Raw genomic sequence first — 20,260 nt, 5'->3', positions numbered from 1 at the left:
CTTAGATATGAGTAGTATAGGATTTTGAAATTTTAAAGAATTTCTCCTAATCAAAGTAGCTAATCACTTCCTAATTTGCACAAATGATCTCATATATATAGACATGGGAAGAGATATGACCGTTAGGGACCTATTGAGTATTATTAGGGAGTTTTAATGACATTTCAAATATTTTAACCCTGTTTAAAAAATGTTTAACTGCGGTAAAAATCAGGACAACCCGAGAGGTCCGATCGACTAGAAAGGTTTTGATTGACCAGGTCTTATATGGTTTGATCGACCAGGAGGTTTTTGAACTGAAGGATCGGTCGACCGTAAGTGGGCGATTTCCCATTTCTCCGAGGTTCGGTCGACTGGGCCATTTTGAACTTGCTGGTTCAATCGACCATACCATTGAGATTTTTCCCGAGGACCCTCGGTCGACTAGGTAGTTGGAGTACAAAAAAGGCTCAGTCGACCAGATGGTCAAATTGTTAACTAGAGAGGGTTTCGGTCGACCAGGAGTTTTGAACTACACTGGTTCGGTCAACCAGGACCTTGGTCAACTATTGACCCAAGCCTGTTTTGGTCGACTGGGGCAGAATGAACTGCCAAGGTCGGTCGACCGAAAATGCACAATGTGTGCATTTCGGTCAAGTCTTGAAACATACAAACCCTATTCAAGTGCCTAATACATGCAAGCACAAATATGAATGTTCTAAGGTCACTTGGGGTCCAATTTTGAATACACCGAAAAAGTCCGGTGTCGGTGGACAACCCTAAGGTCTTTTTAAGGTCATTTTTCATTTATGATTTGTTTGAACTTACGTATTATCATGCATGTGATGTGTGTGAGCTTATTACAAACCAAATATACTAATTACTATTACAAACCAATTAAATGAAATATATTACAACACTGAATATAAATTGGTATTTCGGATTTGCTTGCTTTGTGCCCATCTTGATCTTAATAATCTTAATTCCTGCACAAAACCTCAAACACCCATTAGACACAATGAGTATTTGTCATAATCAAAACCGAGCATGACCTATAAGGTCAACAAAGAGTACCTAAAAGTTCAGAGCACCTTCGTCGACGAATATAGGGGATTCGGCGACGAAGTCTGTGCTTATTTCGTCGACGTACACATGGTACTTGTCGACGAAAAGAAACTGAGACCTACCTAAATTCAGAATCAGTAACTCGTCGATGAACACAGGGCTTCGTCGACAAAATAACTAAAGAGCTCGTCGATGAAGGCGAGACCTCGTTGACGAATGTCGGGTTGCATACCTCATTTAGTGCACCAGAACAACTAGTGTTGGCCTTGTCTCATATCAATAAATGCCCAACGGCTCTCCAGTGCCCAAATTGCCCCTTTGGTGTTCAAAATAGTTATTTTGCATTAACTTAAAAGTTGTGAAACTCATTAGTTGTTGAAATCATTCATTATGCATTTACTCTAAGGTTTCATTGTGCAACCACTTCCCCTCTTGCTCTTGCTTTTGTTTACACTCCATTGAAAAAAAAGATATAGTGTGAGGATTACATTATGATATTAAGCTCAAAAAGAGCATTTAAGATTGTATCTTCCTCTCTTCAACTACTTGTATTGTAAGGCTTTTTGTGAGTCATTGTAAGGTGTCTCTAGGTGAGTACCATTGTAAGAGCTCTTTGTGAGCAGCTGTTTGTATAGGCTTCTCCGCCGGAAGGAAGATCGTATAGTGGATTTGGGGAATCCTTGAGTTGGTCTCAAGGCGTGGACGTAGGCGGGGTGTCGAACCACGTTAACATTGATGTGTTACACTTCTCTTCTCTCTTCTCTCTTCTCTCTTGTGTTGCTCATCCATTGTCATTTGTTTTATTTTTATATTGTGATATAATACTCTTGTTCTTGGCAAGATTTTTTGTGTTTGTAGAAAATTTGCATATCCGCAAAAAACGTCTATTCACCCCCCCTCTAGACGTTTATCCGGGCCAACACATATCTAAGCTTATACCTTCAATAAATTAATAATCAATTAAAAAAATACCCAAATAACATCCTTGCCTAGTTTCTTGAACTACGCCTACAGGGTTCCCAAAATTATACCCGCGGCGCTCACTCGAGTCTTGAATTCAATAACCCTAATTTAATCAAATCAACCCTAAATAAAATACTATTTTAACATTTCCTAGGCTAATAAATTCTCAATAAACATTTAAACTTCCAAATATAACCAATTTACTTAATTGCTTAAATCCCACTCTCACTTTGGAGTGGTGCCTAGGGTACCCAAATTGAAATTTTATCGAGACTAGGATCCCGTGTTGGTGCCCGATCGTTGATTTAGTTGAAGATCTACAGGGAAATTGAGTAAAAAGTGAGGATTTACCTTTCTCTAGGAGTGGTACCTACGCCGCCCTCACGACAAATCCACTCCTGTAGAAATGTCGGTGGCAGAGTTAGGAATCCAACAGTACATTCTATTTCCCAATCGGCCCAATATCCGCCGAGAAATTGAGGAGAAAGGGAGAAGAGAATAAGGAGTGAGAGAGACAAGAGTTGAGCGCAGAGGACGTAAGCTCTTTGTAAGTTTAGGAAAGGAAATTTCTTTCCTTCTTCAGGAAGATTAAATCTTCCTTCTACATATAATATATATAATCATTATTATATTATAATAATCTTATATATATATATATGTATATCATATCATTTTAATTATTTAATAAATTCAATTTAATAATATTTAATTAATTAATCTAGTTTAATAATATTTAATTAATTAATTACTTAATTAATAATTAAAAATTAATAATATTATTATTATCATCATCATCATCGTCATCATTATTATAATTATAATTATTATTATTATTTATTTATTTTTATTTTTATTTTTACATTTCCATGCGCACAATTTTTGGGGTCATTACACTTGAACCCTGTGCTTCAATTGAATGTAGTTTTATGTGCCATGACCTTGGATTCCCATATGGTATTCACAGAAGGTCTTTGGATTGAGGTACCCCACTCTGGCTTGAGGCCTTAATGGAACTGGTACCATTTTTCCTTGGGTGACCAACTTTTTGAAGAGTTATATTAAGGAGATAGGCAATGGGGTGAACTCTCGATGAGACTTCTAAACTTTGGGAGTTCCAATTGCTTGAGTGGGAACATTATGGGCTCTCTTTCACTTCTTTCCTTTAAGTACCATAATCTTTGTAGAGGAGGTCAAGGGGATCTTGCATGCTTTCCCTATAGTAGATTGATAACAAAGAAGACTGGACTAGTATGCGAGCAATAACTTCAAATTTGATAAAGGTGGGTGGAGTGGGGAGGTGTGAGTGATTGAAGGGCTATAAGGGTTATGAACGAGATCCATCCCTTTAATAACCTTTACAAGCTCTCCCAAAGTCTTCTCAATAGCCTCAACCCTTTCCTCAAGATTGACAAAGCTACTTTGCTGTAATGGGCCCTTACTAGCATTACCATTGTTCTTTCCTCTTACCTCAATCAATAGTTGACCTAAGTGGGTATTTGGGTACCCAATTCCATCGTAGTTGTCAAGATCAGGCATTCTGAATTTGGGAGGGATTTTTTAAGCTAGTAAATAAGCATAGATCTTCAAACTCTATTGTCCCGAAATCCTGCATGCTCTGAACCACCCTCGACTATTTCTCAATGAAACCTATGTGCTCTCTATTATCTTTCAGCTTCTCACTCTTATTATTAGGGTTTCCTTGTTCCATAGGGGTATTTTGTTCAACTTGGTCCTCAAACTGAAAAAGGGCACCTATGTAATTCATCGGTGTCTTGTCTCTGCTCAACAACGCCAACTCTCTGCTTTCCTCAATGCTTCAAATTGTCGGTCATTGGTGTGAAACTTCTTGCCCTATTGATGTCTTGGCATATCCATACTTAAGACTCATACTTGGAGAATAAAGAGGAAATGAGGGATAATATTGGATTTCCTAGACACATACAGGCCTAAAAGAATCTATATTAAGAGAATATATAAAGGGGAAAGGAGTTAGCATGCAAACAAAGTAGAGTATGCAAAGGTGATCAGCTAATCATCTTAGTGATGATCAACCTCTCAGCATCCTGATGAGCTTGGGAGTACATTTGTGCATAGGGAAGGTGATCAACTAATCATCTTAGTGATGATCAACCTCTCAGCATCTTAATGAGCTTGGGAGTACATTTGTGCATAGGAAATGTGATAAGCTAATCATCTTAGTGATGATCAGCCTTTTAGCATCCTAATGACACCTGTTCACAGAACGGTTACCTCAATTATGTAAGTGTTGCCTTTAAATAGAAAAAAGAAGAGAGAGAGAAAATATCCCTTTTGGTCATCTAGTGATAGAATCATTGTCCGAGGACTTCAATATGCTTTAAGAAGCCCAAAGTATTACTTTAAAAGGGGCTAGCCATTGAGTCATGTTGGTTTGGAAAAGAGCGAGCTTGTATTACCAACTTGGAAAACCAAAGTTTTAAGAAAAAGAGATAGGACTTGTATTACTAGTATTTAAAAAAGTTAGTTTGAAAATGAGAGAGTTCGAGTTGAAATGTGGGAGATGCATAAATTTTTAAAATCTTGTGCTTCATCATCGGCCTTATTGAAATTCGAGAAAAAAATGTTGAAAAGGAAAAAAAACACAATATTTTTGGGAATTTTGAAAATATGTGTGGAAAAAAGAAGACTCACACAAAATGAACTAAATATAGTTCTTTCGGTCTAATTCTATTGGTCAGAGCCCTAAACCTTCTCAAATCATACGATTCTCGAAGATTCAAACTCTAGTCATGCTTAAGAATAAGGGGAGAAAAACACTATACAATAAAATTCCTCCTATTATCCCATCCTCAGCTAGAAATTAACTGTGGGAATGATGTGGCAAAACTCATATTTTTGGGGTTTTCGACATCTTCCACTTTTTTAGGATCTTTTAAATAAGATGAAATACATACATATGAACACACTAAAACACACACACACACACACACACACACACATCATACATATATATATATAGCATTGCCTACACATACATGTTCATGCCATACATGCATATAAGTCTATCCCATCATATACCATGCATTCATGCATCTACTCACATGCACATGCATTATCATCCATATTATTTATGTACATACATAACCATGCATCAATACACATGTACATGCATGTATGCAACATACATCAACATGCATCAATACATACAAATATACATGTATTCATACACATGCAAACATACTCATGTCAATCATATATCCATACATATAATCATACATGCATAAGCATGCATACATACTGTCATGCACACATGTGTCTGTGTATATGACCTTATACATATGCACATCATGCATGAATCCACACACACACAAGCACACACTTGCACACACACACACACACACACACACACATAACACATACTCAACAAACACACGCAGCATCCCATGTACACACATGTGCATATGGGTTGTGGAAAACAAAACAAGGAAGAAGAAAGGGAAGAAAAAGAAAAAGAAGAAGAAGAAGTACAAGAAGGGGAAGAAAGACGGAAGGAGAAAAGAGAGAGAGTACCTACAAAGTGAGAGGCCTCGGGCCAAAGTAGAGGGGGAGAAGAAGAAGAAGAAGAAGAAGAACATAACAAAAAGAAAAATAACAGAGAGAGAGAGAGAGAGAGAGAGAGAGAGAGAGAGAGAGCGTGCAAGAGACTAGCCCCCCAAGCACTTGAGTCCCCTTCAAGGTTTTGTAGAGAGGAGAGGGATAAGAGAGAGAGAAGAAGTGAGAGAAAGAAAAAAATGATTAAATTATTTTAAAAATAAATAGGAGGGACACCGAAGCTGCATTGCTAGTGCGGCGGACAATGTGGCAGGAAGGTGAGGGCTAGGGGAGTGGGTGGCAAAGGTGTCGAGGGGGGGGGGGGACAAGAAAATGACAAGGGGGAGAGAGAAAAGGGGAGAAATGCCCCCCCCCCCTCACTAGCATTGATGGCGGAGGGCTGTCGAAGATGCGTGGGGGAGCGAGGGAGGAAGAAGACGAGGGGTGTGCCAAAACGGCGCCGTTTTGCTCCCCCCTCCCCTATGTAATTTAAAAAAAAAAGAATTAAAACACACGAAACTGCGAATTGTTTGAGCGCCACGTGTAGGCACGTGCAGCCTCTTCCAATTTTTTTTCTTGATTCATCATTTTTTTTTAAATATTTTAATCTTCATTTTTTTAAAAACCAAAATTTTTAATATTTTAATCTTCATTTTTTAATAAACCAAATAATTATTATAATATTTAATTAATTTTTTTGAATTTTTTTGTAAGTTTTAAATTAAAGAAAAAGCATATGGAGTCCATAAAAAAATAGTCAATATTTTCAGAAGTGTCCAAAAATGTTAGAAAATTATACAAAAACCAAAATTTTGCCTCAATTTTTGTATAAAAAGCAAAAATTACAAATTGAACCTCCTTATCATTTTGGACTGTTGTGAATCACTCAGTGGAATAAGATTTAGCAAAAAGTGAGCAAAAAAGCAAAAAAACTATGGGGTTTCTATTTTGATGGTCATGCTAGATGGTGAAATTGCTAGGGGGATACTACTTTACCATTTTTGGACTACTCTAAATCACCCGCTGTAATCAAAATTAGCAACAAAAAAAAGTTAAGAATGATAGGGTTTCACCTTGATTTTTGTGTTCAAAGTCAAAAATACTATCAGATGCCTTTTTACCCCTTGAAATTGCTCCAAATCACTTGGTGCAATCAAATTTGGTAAAAAAAGCCCAAATAGCTTACACTGATAGGGTTTGCCTCAATTTGCGTTTTTAAATTCAAAATTACTTTCAAATCTCTTCTTACAATTTTAGATTGCTCCGAATCACCTGGTACAATCAAATTTGATAGAAAAAGATTAAAAAAGCCTATAATGACAAAGGTTTTATCTCGATTTGTGTGCTTAAGGTTAAAAGCACTGTCAAACCTTTTCCTACTATTTTGATCAGCTTTGAATCACCCATTACAATCAAATTTGGTAGAAAGTAGGCAGAAATGCTCGAAATAATAGTGGTTTTATCTTAATTTGTATGTACAAGGTCAAAATTGTTGTTAGATCCCACTTTAAAGTTTTAGATCATCCCAAATTGCTCGGGCTAACAAAAAATGGCAAAAACATAGCAAAAAGGCAAAACAAAAATGGTAAAAAAGATATAAAAAAAAACTTGTCACCCTCCATTATGTGCATTTGGCCAAAATGGTCATCAACAAAGTCGTATTTGTGCTAAAGAAACAATGAGCTATAGTTTGATTACTATTATAAACATATTGGTAAGTCCTTTCTATGCGTAGCACAAAGTCTCTGCTAGTTAATCTATATAATACAAAATGATGGGTAAATAAAGAGACTTCAAGATGTCAATATTTAATTATCTTTTTTAAAAAAAAAAATTTAAAATTTTAAAACTAAATAATCATGAGTTGTATTTTCATCTTGTTGAATTCTATCGGTCCATCATTATTAATTGTGTTTTTAAAAAATTAATAAAAAAATTTAATTAAAGAGAGAGAGATAAGAAAGAGGAATTTAATAAATAAAGAAAATTTAATAGGGTCTATGTGGGCCCCTTGTAAGCTCACTAATGTAGAGAGAGAGAGAGAGAGAGAGAGAGAGAGAGAGAGAGAGAACAAGTAAAAAAACAAAAACAAAAAGTGGATGAAAAAAAATTCAATGCCGTCAACATTAAATTTGCCTCCTACTTTAAGATTAATGTATAGTATAGATTTTTGTTGGACTATGCAATTTCTATCTACAATAAAACAAACCAAATAAGCCAAAAATATGAATACAACATCTTAAATTAGTTGATAAGTGGCATAATTTAATTTAATTTCTTAAAATAAGATATTGGAAACACGTTCACATATTTGCACTTATATTACAATTAAAAAAAAAAAATAATACTGTGAATGTTTCTTTTGGCGGGGGTAGAACATTGCCATCTATTTGATCTTGAAAACGCCATAAAATAAAAATACAATTTCATTATTTATTCTGTTTAATAGGTGAGCCTATTTTTAATGATAGCTAATCTTTTAAAAGTTAAATCTATTTATTTTTTGCACCTATAATCGTGTCTTAAGATTTCTATAGATCTTACATAAGATTTGCTAAAAAGACCTAAATCTCTTCCTATATTTCATAAAAGAGACAAAAAATTTGATAGGTATAAGTGTTCCAAATATTAAATGTTAGGGGAGACCTTTGGGAGTTGTAAAATTTAGAGGAAGTTCCTAGATTTTTAAACCGCGAGGACATTAGAATGTTTTTTTTCCAAACTTTAACCAAAACCAATGTACTTTGTCCAAAAATTTTTGTGATGGTGTTTGGTTTGATTTATCTAAATTTTCTTCTTAGTGTCACTTTTCTAAAACTTTTATGCTAAAATAGGATTAATATCTTATTGAAATAATTTTATTTAATTATTAATTAGGGTTGTTTGGCACTACTCAAACATTCTAATCTTATTTTAATGACATAGTACAATATAGTCCTTCACATGTGATTATATATATATATATATATATATATATATATATGCTCGGGAGTAGATTTCGGGTCTTATTTGATATGCATGAAGTTGAATAAAAGCAAATATAATCTGTATTAGATCGCATCTAATTGCATACCAATTCAAATTTAATGTGTTTTGTAGGCATGATTTAGATTATTTAAATTTGTACTTGTATACGAGCACAGACGCCTAAAACGACGTCGGTTTTGTAATTTTCATCGCAGAGTTACGGGTTTGCCATGTGTCGCTTCAACCCCAGGGCGCTGGACGGCCAGCTCTCCTCGGCTTTCCAAAACCAAAGCCCATGGTTCGAACGAGAGCAGCCGAACACTAACAAGTCTTCAGTCTAATAAAATAAAAAATAAAAGTATAGAACAGGCCAGAGTTTTTTCATGTAGCAAAAGGCAAAAACAAACCAGATCGGTGAAACGCAGCACGATACACCGCAGCTGAATCATGATCTCGCAGTTCTTCGTGCTCTCCCAGAGAGGCGATAACATCGTCTTCCGCGACTGTGAGTCTCTCTCTCTCTCTCTCTCTCTCAATTCCAGTTGGATCTGGCTCGATATTGTTCCATTCCTCTCATTTTTAGTTGTTTTATTTTTTTTCCGGTTTCGTGAATGAATGACTCGCGAATAATTGCAATTACGTGACATCGTTGCTGTATATATCTCGATGGCCAGTTATTTCTTCATTTTTGTTTGAAATGGATTTTATTTTTCGGAATGATTGAATGAAGCTGTTTTGGTGGGCATGCAACTGCGTGCTTGAGCTTACTGGTTGTATTATATTCAATAATACTTCGAGTGCTTGCCCTCCAAAAAAAAAAAAATACTTCAAATAACCCTTGAAAGCTACTGAAAGGCCGACCAAGCAACTCTACTTTGGGCATAATTATCTGTAGATCAGAGGATTGAGTACCGTAGTTCCAGCATTAGTTGAGATTGGTTGCTGCACTCGCAGTCATGAGGATTTATGGTTCTGATTTCTTACACTGCGTTCTGAAAAAAATACTCAAATTGCTTCAGAAGATTGATTATGAGCAAGGTTCCGTGCAGACATATGGAGTGGGTTGAGGTTGAGCAATCAGGTTTCGTGTTCCCTGTTAGGTCAGTAGCAGTAGTAGCACAAATTTAGAAATTTTGTGGCTTTGATGTGTGTTAATATCTTTAAGATGATGTTTGCATCCACATTCTACTCAAATGAGTTTGCTGCAAGAATACAAGAAAACCACCCAAATCTGCTGGCTGTAAACCTGAATGTTTACTGTGTATGATTGAGAAAAAAGTGAGGGAAAACAACAAAAATATTGTTTTAAAACTATGATTGTGCTCCTTGATAAATATATTCTGAAGAGTTACCAAACATACTTCTCTAAAACAAGATACATAAACAATACGAATAATAATAACCAAGCCTTAAGGTCCCACTAGGTGGGATTGACTACATGAATCTTTTTATTTTCAATTACATGATCTTAGGCAATACCACATGACAAATGGAGGGTTCTCACTATCTCATTCCAAGTTATTGTAAGTCCACCCCTATCTTTTAATGCCAATGCCACCCCTCCTCAATAGTGCGTTATTGTCTTATGTTTTTGGTGCCCAACCCATCTTAGCCACCCCTCCCTCATATTAATTTAACATTATATATATATATATAGTTTCTTGGTTGCACAACTTTCTGATCTGCATAGCATAGCTGGTCTTATAGTCATCTTGTAGACATTTTATTTTCCTTTTAAGGGTATTTTATGATGACAAAACATTCCTAAAGTACTTATCCATTTTTTCTAACATGCTTTAATTCTATGTATCATCTTTTTTGATTTGTCCTTCATCTTGGATAATAGATTTAAGGTATAGAAATCTGCTAATTTTAATAATTTTTTTGACCATGAAGTTTAATCTTTTCTCTAAAATTCCTCCTAACATGATTAGAATTACATTTAATATATTGTCTTATTTTTGGTTATGTTAAAACTTCTTGATTCTATAGCTTTTTTCCATAATTTTAACTTCACCTAATATGATTAAAATTGCATTTCATATATTATGTGTCATTTCTACTAATGACCTATAGATTGTACTCCATTTCTAGTTTCATCAATCAAAGCAATATCATTTGTAAACAACATATGCTATGAAATCTCATTTTGGATACTCCTAATACATTCATCCATGACTTATGCAAAAAGATAAGGACTTTGAGCAAAACCCTTGATTTTCTACACCTATTTAAAACAATACAATGACAACAACAACAAAAAACAAGTCTTAAGTTTTCACTAAGTGCGGTTAGCTACATGAATCCATTTCCATCATTTTGTATGATCTTGGCAACATCCTCTGACGAACAAAAGGCTTTTAAATGCTTATTCACTATACTATTCCTAGATTTTCTAGGTCTACCCCTACACCCGCCACTTTTATTAACATTAGCTAGCTCACTCCTCCTTGTGCATTATTAGGCGCACAAGCCGCCCCACCCTTATCTTATCTTATATAGGTGCTATGCTAAACTTACCTTTATCTATTCGATTTATACTACTCTTCCACCTCAACATTTTCATTTTGGCAATTTTTACTTTTTGGATATGTTGTTTCTTAGCTTAGTTGCACAACATTGTGATCCAAATAGAATATTTGGTCTTATATCCATTTATACAAATTTCCTTTTAATTTTAAGTGTATTTTACGATCATACAACATGCCGGAAGCACTTCTCCATTTTACTCAACCTACTTAACTCTGTATTATATCTTTAATTTCTTCTTTAGATTATATATTATATTTATGGTGTCAAAATCTACTAGTAATATTATTACTTTCTTGATCATCAAGTTTAATCTTTTCTCCAATATTCCTCCTGTATGAATAAAATTACATTTAATGTATTTTGTCTTATTTCTACTTACCTTAAAACCTTTAGATTCTGAAGCTTCTCTCCATGGTTCTTACTTAGATTCTACCCAGATCTACGGTTTCACTAGTGAAGAAATGTCATCTACAATCTCGCTTCAAATAATTGTAGTAAGTTTATCCACTACTAATGTAAATAGATAATAGCTCAAAGTAGACCTATGTACCCCTAGACTCTCCACTTGTCCATGCTAGTCATTTCCTCTATCATACATATCCTTACTGACATTAATAGACTTACTGAGTTACTGCATACTCCCTTTTTTCTAGAATTGAGACTTCCCTAGTTACCCTATCGTAGACCTTCCCTAAGCCAATAAAGATCATGTGCAAGTCCCTATTCTTTTCCCAAATCTTTTCCATTAATATTGTTATATATTTATAGCTTGTGTAGTTGATCTCCCAGAGTCCCAGGCATAAAACATAAAACTAGTTTGATTGTTTACTTAAAATTTAAACTCATGGTTATTTTTTGAAGGTTATGTCCTATTGTTTGAATTTTACTGAACCTCTTCAAAAATGAAAATTTGGAAATTATATTTCAGATCATAAGATCTTAATTTTACATGTGCATGTGCCTCGTGTCCAAGTGCTAAGTGATTTAATATTGAATATAAATATATTAAATCATTTAGCCTCAATACTTTTCCTTTGGAATTTCAATTTAGTTTGTAGTGTGAGTGTTGCCTTTATAAATCCCCTTAAAGATTCCAAAAGTTTTCGTGTGGGATAAAGGCTGTGGTTACAAAACACTCCCACTCATATCACTATCTAAGTGCAGATTTTAACCTCCACATGGATTGTAATATTTAGTTTTAAGCCAAATACTAAAATTTTCATGCATACAAGAAAGTACTTTTTGATTTAGAGCTCCTATTAGTGTAGGTGCTTAAAATTCTAATGATATCAGCCAAAACTTAAGCCAACATGCATTTTGTTGTATTATATGTAGAAATGCCACACAAACAGTAGCAAGAAATTCATTGAAATTTTAGCTCTGTTATGAGTTTGTGCTACCTTATATTTTTTAGTGAACATTTACAAAAGTTGATCAAAGCCTTTGTCAGAAGGCTGTGGTTACAAAGCACTCCCACTCATATCACTATCTAAGTGCAGATTCTAACCCCCACATGGATTGTAATATTTAGTTTTAAGCCACATACTAAATTTTTCATACATACAAGAAAGTACTTTTTGATTTAGACCTCCTATTAGTGTAGGTATTTAAAATTCTAATGATATCAGCCAAAACTTAAGCCAACATGCATTTCGTTGTATTATATGCTGAAATGCCAGAGTGTTGTATGTAGAAATGCCACACAAACAGTAGCAAGAAGTTCATTGAAATTTTAGCTCTGTTATGAGTTTGTGCTACCTTATATTTTTTAGTGAACATTTACAAAAGTTGACCAAAGCCTTTGTCAGAAGTGTCACCACTCGCACTTCTTATGAAGGGCGTTATTCTCAATTATACTTGTTACTATAGGCACATTATAAATGCAAACTTCATTAAGAGTATTCGACTCATCCTTCTGTTATTATAATAGTTGCATTAGTTATTCTTGGTCTGATTTTGAGAGTGGACAATTAATTCCGGTGCTAGTGGTCACCTATCTATACTTTGTTTTTACAATTTTACATATTAGACCTTTTAATTAGAAATAATGCTAAGGAAAAAGGTTGGTTCCTATTACTGTTGACTTGGAAAAGGGACTTCAAATCCATCTTAGTTGACATGATTTTTGTGTTGGTGGCTGACAAGGTGGTAGGGAATGTTAGGAGGAGGGGGAGAAGGGGCTTCTCTTTAAATTGGACTTCAAGAAAGCCTATGACATGGTCAATTGTGGGTTTTTAGACAAGGGTGATGTGTATGGCTTTGGGAACTTGTGGGGAAGTGGATTAAGGGTTGCTTGAGTTCAACCCATTTGTTACTCATTGTCAACGGTCAATCAAGATTCAAGATATTGGTTTAGGGCCTCTCAAAGAGATAGGCAAGTGGATCCACTATCTCCATTCTTGTTCAATCTTATAGTAGATGCCCTAAGCAGGATGCTTTTGCATGCTCAGGGGTTGGGGGTGATTAGAGCTTTCCATTTGGGGAGGGGTGGAAGCGGAGATTTCACATCTCTTATTTGCTGAAGACACTGCTGTTTCTTGAGGACAACATAGTAAATTCCAGAAATTCATTATTTTGCTCAAAAATTTTGAGAATGTCGGGCTTAAAAATCAAATTGTCTAGGAGTGGGGTTGCTGGAATCATTTTGGGGGATAGGGTCCTAGAGAGTTCAAATCACTAGCGCATTATGTTTCCCTTGAGTAGCCTCTCTCTTATCTTGGCCTCCTAGGACGCAACCTGAATTTTGAAGCCTTTTGGGACCCTGTGATAGTAAAGGTGGGTAGAAGACTCAGGGTTGGAAGAGCTAGAGGGCATAATTTTACCTTAGTGGTTGTGCTACACTCATTAGTGCCTCTCTCTCCAACATTCCTACCTATTACCTTTTTCTTGTTCAAAATTCCTAGATATATCTTTAGAGAGATTGATGCATAATTTCCTTTGCTCGGGTTCGGGGGACGGTAGGAGAGAGCATCTGATTAGCTGGGAGGTGGTTAGCAGACTGAAGTCTGAGGGGGGACCTTGGTATTGGTAATGTGGTGTTGAAAAACATCTACTGTTCTCCTTAATTAGTAAGTGGTTTGGAGGTTCCCTCTTGAAAACTAAGGTGTAGTCTCGAGGAGGGGGAGGGGTGAATTGGATTTAAAAAATTTCTTTTACTTCTTTTTAATGTATTCTTGACTTCTTGTTGATTTACCAAATACACAACCAATACTTAAAATAATATCCAATCCACAACCATATACCAATAAAGTATTTAAACAATCAAGTAATCAATCAATCAACCAAACAAATCAATTTTTCCAATCAACCACAATATCCAATCAAGATGGTTATTTTGTTTGCAGCCCTGCGTATACGAATTTGTAAGCCCTGTAGAGAATGTAATTTGTTTCTCAATTTAATATTCAACAAAACATTCACTCTTCCCAAAATTCAGAATTCAAATAAACTCTTAGTAAATTTATCTTTGAGATGTTAACCAAGTAACGTACTCCCGTATGGTTTTTGCAAAGTATGGTTTAACCAACATACTCCCTTTTGGTTTTTGCAACCCAAATCAAAATTAGACTTTAAGTTTACTTGATTTCCAAATATACGTAGTATATATGATTACCAATTAAATCGTCCATGCAATTTATATGTGCTGAAAATAAAGAGTAAGGGAAAGAGAGAGTGAGACCGGGATTTTTACGAGGTTCGGCTTATACCCAGCCTACGTCCTCGCCTTTGGCAAACCACTAAAGGATTACTAAAATTAGTTCCTTTGCCGGGCGGAACAAGACCGTTTACACACTCCTTTAGCAGGCTAGAGCCCGCCTCTCCAAACGATGTACCCTCGTTCGGTCACTCCTTCAAATAGGCTAGAACCTGCCTCTCTAAGCGATATCCCCTCGCTTGGCCAACGATCCAAACAATCCTTGGAATCGTCAATCTACAAGATACAAATCAAATAGATGTACAAAGAATTGCTCCTCAGAGAGCTGATTTAGTACAGTTCAAAACTATATACTTCAATGTAATTCACAATATGAAATTCAGATTGAAGCTCTAGAAGTATTTCACTGTATGATTCTTTCAATGGATGAAAGAATTAATAGTTATAGCACGATATCAGTGAGAAAATCAGCAAGACTTCAGTAAACTTCGTGCCAATTTACAGCAAGAGAGAGCTTTGAGAATTTCAGAACACTAGAGATTTTGAATGCTGAATTGAATTCTTGTGTATTGAATCAATATAACTTGGGTGTATTTATAGATGTAGAAAAGTATTTAACTTGTTCCCCAAGTTTACTTGGAGTAGGGTCCAAGATTTAAATAAGTTTGAGCCCCAAGCAATTGAATATTTCAAAATATTTCCGTTATGTTTTTTAAATTTTACGGCGTGACAGTTGACTGTGAGGACTCTGGTAGTCGGCTATCAGTGTATTTCACGTATAGAATGCACAAGCAGTAAGGTGGCAGTCGCCTGTCAACAAGGAGTCAGGCACTTGTCACTGAACAACTGGGTTTTTTAAATGACCAGAAGGGTGATAGACGATTGGCAAAACACAAGCGGTCGTCTCAATTTGCACCGATAGTCGCCTGTCAAGCTCTAGACAGTTGACTGTCATACTTATGTCTGCTTATTTAAAGTCTTTAACATGGCAGTTGACTGCCCATGCGCAGTCAGTCGCCTATCAAACAATTGTTTTATTATTTTAAAACATTTTTGATCTCTCTCTTCTTTGCTTATTTAATCTTGAAATATCAATTTGTTTTTCTTTGAAAAATAAGTTCCAAGACTTAAAACTAAGGTCTCTTAAGTCTCATTTGCCTAATGAGCTTCAAAATGAAAAGTCATACTTGAAGTACTTACAAAGCTTGTTCTAAAAATTGATTTGACTCTTCTTTGCTTTGAGTTCTTTTTGTCGTTGAACTTTGATCTTTCAAACTTCTTTGAGCTTTCATTATGGATCATTTATTTGATATAGGGCCTTCCATGTTCCTTGATCCTTGTGAGCTTTCAAGGTATGTCATTTGAGGTCTAAGCTTCATTTGATCTGAATTTTGACATGAGCTTTCGGAATTGTCCCTTTTATCATCTGAAATCCTCTTTGCCTTAATTAACCGAAATAGCACCACTTTGAAGCAAATTAGATAGCCTTACTTTGTTATCATCAAAATCAAGAGTCGTAAGCCTAGCTAGGTCAACAATCTCCCCCTTTTTGATGATGACAAATAAAGAGCAAAGAAAAAAAAAAAAATACTCCCCCTTTCAATAAGCATAAATCTTCAAAGTGGATGTAATAGTTAAACATTAAAGTACAATTTTAGAAGGCACAATTTCAGATACTTTGTATTTAACATAGAAACATAGAACGTAGAAACATAGTTCAACAAAATACTTTGCGATTATACACACATACTCCCCCTTTTGACATCAACAAAAAGACATAATACAACCATAAGCGGAGCAAGTGTAGCATACAAACAGCAAAAAATTTAAACATCATAAAAGAAACTCAGTTAAGCATCAAAGGCTGTATCACAATTTGTAGCAACTGCTTTCCCTTTAGATTTGTTTGCCTGTGATTCTTCTTCTTCTTCTTTAGCAGAGCCTTCATCTGACTTGTGAGCTTTCATCTGATGATTTTTGTGAACCGTCATCATTTTCTTCACTCTCTTTGTCTGAATCAGTATCATTTGGTGCTGAACTAATGTCCATAGGTGCTGTACTAGTGACATGTTGCTCTATTTTGTCAAGACGCTTATCCAGTGAAGAGTACTTAGCATCAATGTGTGAGATTTTGTCTTGAAGAGAAGTGAAGCCAGCCCTTATGTCAGAATTGAAACTGGAATAATGCTGATAGAAGGGAAGGAACAATGTAGGCATATCAGCTTCTTCGGGGGCTGGATTAGGTTCTTCTGGCTCCGGTCGTACAGGCCTATTTCCTCTATACATCCATCCCTCAGTGTATTTCTTGTAACCTATCCTTTTTGGAGTAGTGGAGGAAAATAAATTATAATAGGTTCGTTTCACTATCTTGGAGGATGGACTGAGAACTTGGAAGTGAGCAAAGACTAAAGAAAGTATGCCACCATATGGAAGTCCAATTCTAGGAGATTCTAGCTTCATGACCATCCACTTAAGTATGAGGCTTGCTAAATCCAATTTCTTGCCTTTGAGTACGCACCACATGACAAAACAATCGAAGAAGGAAATATGATCATAGGATCCTGCTCTAGGAAGAATATTGTAAGCAACAATTTTGTGAAGGATTTGAGTGAGCTGCTTATATTGTGGAGGATTTCCAAAATAAGTAGGTGGATCATTCATCACAAGAGGCAAAAATTCTTGTGGAGTAAATCCCTGCTCCATTGTCCATTGTTTTTCAATAGGATTGCACTCAAAATCACCACTTTTTATACGGAGGATTTTTCTTAGCAATGGTGGAGTAAAGGTAATCTTTTGGCCAAATACTTCAGTTAAAAAACTAATATCCTTCTTTACCAAGTTGGAGTAAAAGAGTTTGATCAGGTCAGGATAATATCCTTTGACTTGGTGTAGGATAAACTTGTCCCATCCTATGTTTTTAAATAGCTCAAGAATCTCTGGGAAATCGGATTCAAAGAAAGCAACATCTAGTACCTTACCAAAAATTGGATCAATTGTGGAGATGTGATTTCAGTACAAAGATTTTGCTTGAGTTGAGACCAACCATTTTTTTATTTCGTCGTTGCTAGCTTGTCGTGAAGAAGATGCTTTGTCTTTGTTCCCTACTGTTTTAGTTCTTGGCATGTTGATGAAAACAGAAACCCGAAGAGCCCTAGGTGAGGAGGATTTAGGGTTTGATGGAATGAAGTAGGAAGAGGTTTGGAGAAGTAAGGCTTAGTAGAGAGATGGAGAGAAAATATTTTAGTGAGGTTTAGACGAGTGGACAGGCGTCTGAGACATAAAAAAGAGTGTTTTTCTCATTTAAGTTTGCCGAACTGCTGCGAGACAGTCATCTGTCTTCAAGGTGACAGGTGGCTGTCGATTGACTTTCCGCATAGACCGTAGCCTGACAAGCGCCTGCCTCGTATGTTGGTAGTTGTCTGCCATTTAGGGAATTTCTTCTTTCTTTTAGTTGACTTCACATATATGTAATATGCTTGATTTTTGCTTTCATATGAATTTTCTTTCTAAATTTTAAAACTCTCTATTTTAAGCTTGTATGAATCATCCTATGATTTTGGCCAACAATGTTATTTATTTTTTATGTGTTTCAATAAACACTTTGAGATTTTCAAGGCTTTTTATCTAGGTATCCATACCTTTTTGGGTCTGGTAGGTTTCACAAGGCATGTTTCTTTTACTCTTCATATTTGTTTAGTCTTCACACCCTTTCTTTTAAATGGACATTCAAACTTTACATGCCCTTTTTTCTTACATTGATAGCATATGGTGTTAGTGTAGGCATTAGAAGATGTGCTAGCATAATCTTTGGATGCTTTTGAAAAATATCCCATGTAAAGATTCTTTTTATTTTTATTTTTATTTTTAACCCCATTAAATCCAATGCCTTCCTTGTTTAAGGTCATCCTTTGTGAGCTTATCATTTTGTCAAAGTTTTTTTTTCCTTTTGTGAAGTTGTAAATGATCTTTTCTTTATCTTTAATTTGATTTTTAAGATCATTTATTTCAATATCCTTCTTGTCATCAACCTTCTTTAGTGATTTCTCTAATTCTTGAGATAGTTTTCTGATTTTATCCTCTAATTCAGAAATATATATGTCTTTCTCATATTCCATGGAGGATAGGGATCGAAGGTCTTCTATCATCTGTTCATTCTTGCTTTCTAGTTTCTTGATTTTCAAGTCTTTTTCTTTTTCAGTAGGATTTTTAGCTTCAAATTCTTTTATTGCAACATCATACTTATTTTCTATTTTCTTGAGTTTTGAATCTTTATCATTTTCAGCAATTTGACTTGATTCTAGCTCTTTCATTATTCCATCGATCTTGTTTTTCAATGATGTGTTTTGTTTAGTTACTTTGATTAGCATCTTATGTACTTTGAATAAATCATTTTGTAATTCATCATAAGATGACATACACTCATCATTGGATTCATTTGATGAATTATTACAAGAATTATTTAAGGATTTGGATGAGGAGTTTTCCTCATTGTCCCAAGCCATAAAGCAAGTATAAGCAACCTCTTGGTCACTTGATTCACATTCCAAACTACTTGTACTATCCCAAATAGTAGCTTTCATGGCCTTTTTGTTTTTCTTCTTAGACTCTTTCTTTAGTAATGGATATTCCGGTTTTATATGTTCAACTTTGTTGCAGTTATAACATGTAGGAATTTTATTTTTTGATTTCTTTTTGCTAATTTCTTCTTCTTCTAATTCGGTGTTTTGGTTTCTTCTTTTGAATTTGTTTTTCCATGTAAGGATTTTTGCAAGTTTCTTAGATATGAAGGCTAGTTCATTTTCATCCATTTCTTCTTCATTACTAGAGTTTTCTTTTGAGGCTTTAAAGGCTATTGATTCTTGGGCTTTGGTTTTTCCACTCCTTTCATTCATTGCCATTTTATATGTGAGGAGAGAACCTATAAGTTCATCTCGGGAAGTGTTTTTAAGGTTTCTTCCTTCAGTTATTGCAGTGGCTTTTGGTTCCCATATGGGTGACAGCCCTCTAAGAATTTTTCTTATCATCTCATAGGTAGTGTAGGTTTTTCCTAAGACATTTAAGGAATTTATTATGTGAATGAACCTAGTATACATGCTAGTTATAGATTCATTTGGGTTCATCTTAAAAGCTTCATATTCGCTTGTAAGCATATCAATCCTATTATCCCTAGCATCTATAGTGCCTTCGTAAGTGACTTCTAGCTTGTCCCATATTTCCTTAACTGATTTGCAAGCCATTACTCTATTAAATTCATTAGCATCTAAAGCACAATATAAAGCATTCATAGCACTAGAATTAACTTGTAGCATCTTATGATCTAAGTCTGTCATATCATTTTTCTCCTTGGGAACTTGTTTTCCATCTACTAGTTTAAGGGGAATTAGGTCACCATCCATGACAACCTCCCAAGCTTTCCAATTCATAGTTTGAAGATAAATTTGCATTCGTATTTTTCAAAAAGTGTAGTTATGTCCACAAAAGATTGGAGGCCTAGTTGAAGATTGTCCCTCTCCAAAGGAAGCTACGCCT

General features: G+C 35.2%; 1 protein-coding gene across 4 annotated transcripts in view; it reads left to right on the top strand.

Annotated features, from left to right (window-relative positions):
- Positions 1 to 8,812: 8,812 nt before the first annotated feature.
- The window catches only part of LOC131161984 (AP-4 complex subunit mu), a 68,582-nt gene continuing 57,134 nt past the window's right edge, over positions 8,813 to 20,260 (top strand). For 3 of the 4 annotated variants that reach the window (XR_009138661.1, XM_058118067.1, XM_058118068.1), the window contains exon 1: positions 8,847 to 9,049. Coding sequence is in view for 3 of the 4 variants with exons in the window: in XM_058118067.1 (XP_057974050.1) it covers positions 8,992 to 9,049 (58 nt within the window). In the remaining variant the exon portion in view is untranslated. Of the gene's footprint in view, positions 9,050 to 20,260 lie in introns of all 4 variants that reach the window. The other variant, XM_058118066.1, reaches the window with a different exon arrangement.

The sequence above is a fragment of the Malania oleifera genome, chromosome 8 (genome assembly GCF_029873635.1).
Source record: "Malania oleifera isolate guangnan ecotype guangnan chromosome 8, ASM2987363v1, whole genome shotgun sequence".
Taxonomy (NCBI): Eukaryota; Viridiplantae; Streptophyta; class Magnoliopsida; order Santalales; family Ximeniaceae; genus Malania; species Malania oleifera.
The sequence above is the reverse complement of the archived record's forward strand: the minus strand, read 5'-3'. Positions and strand labels throughout refer to the sequence as shown.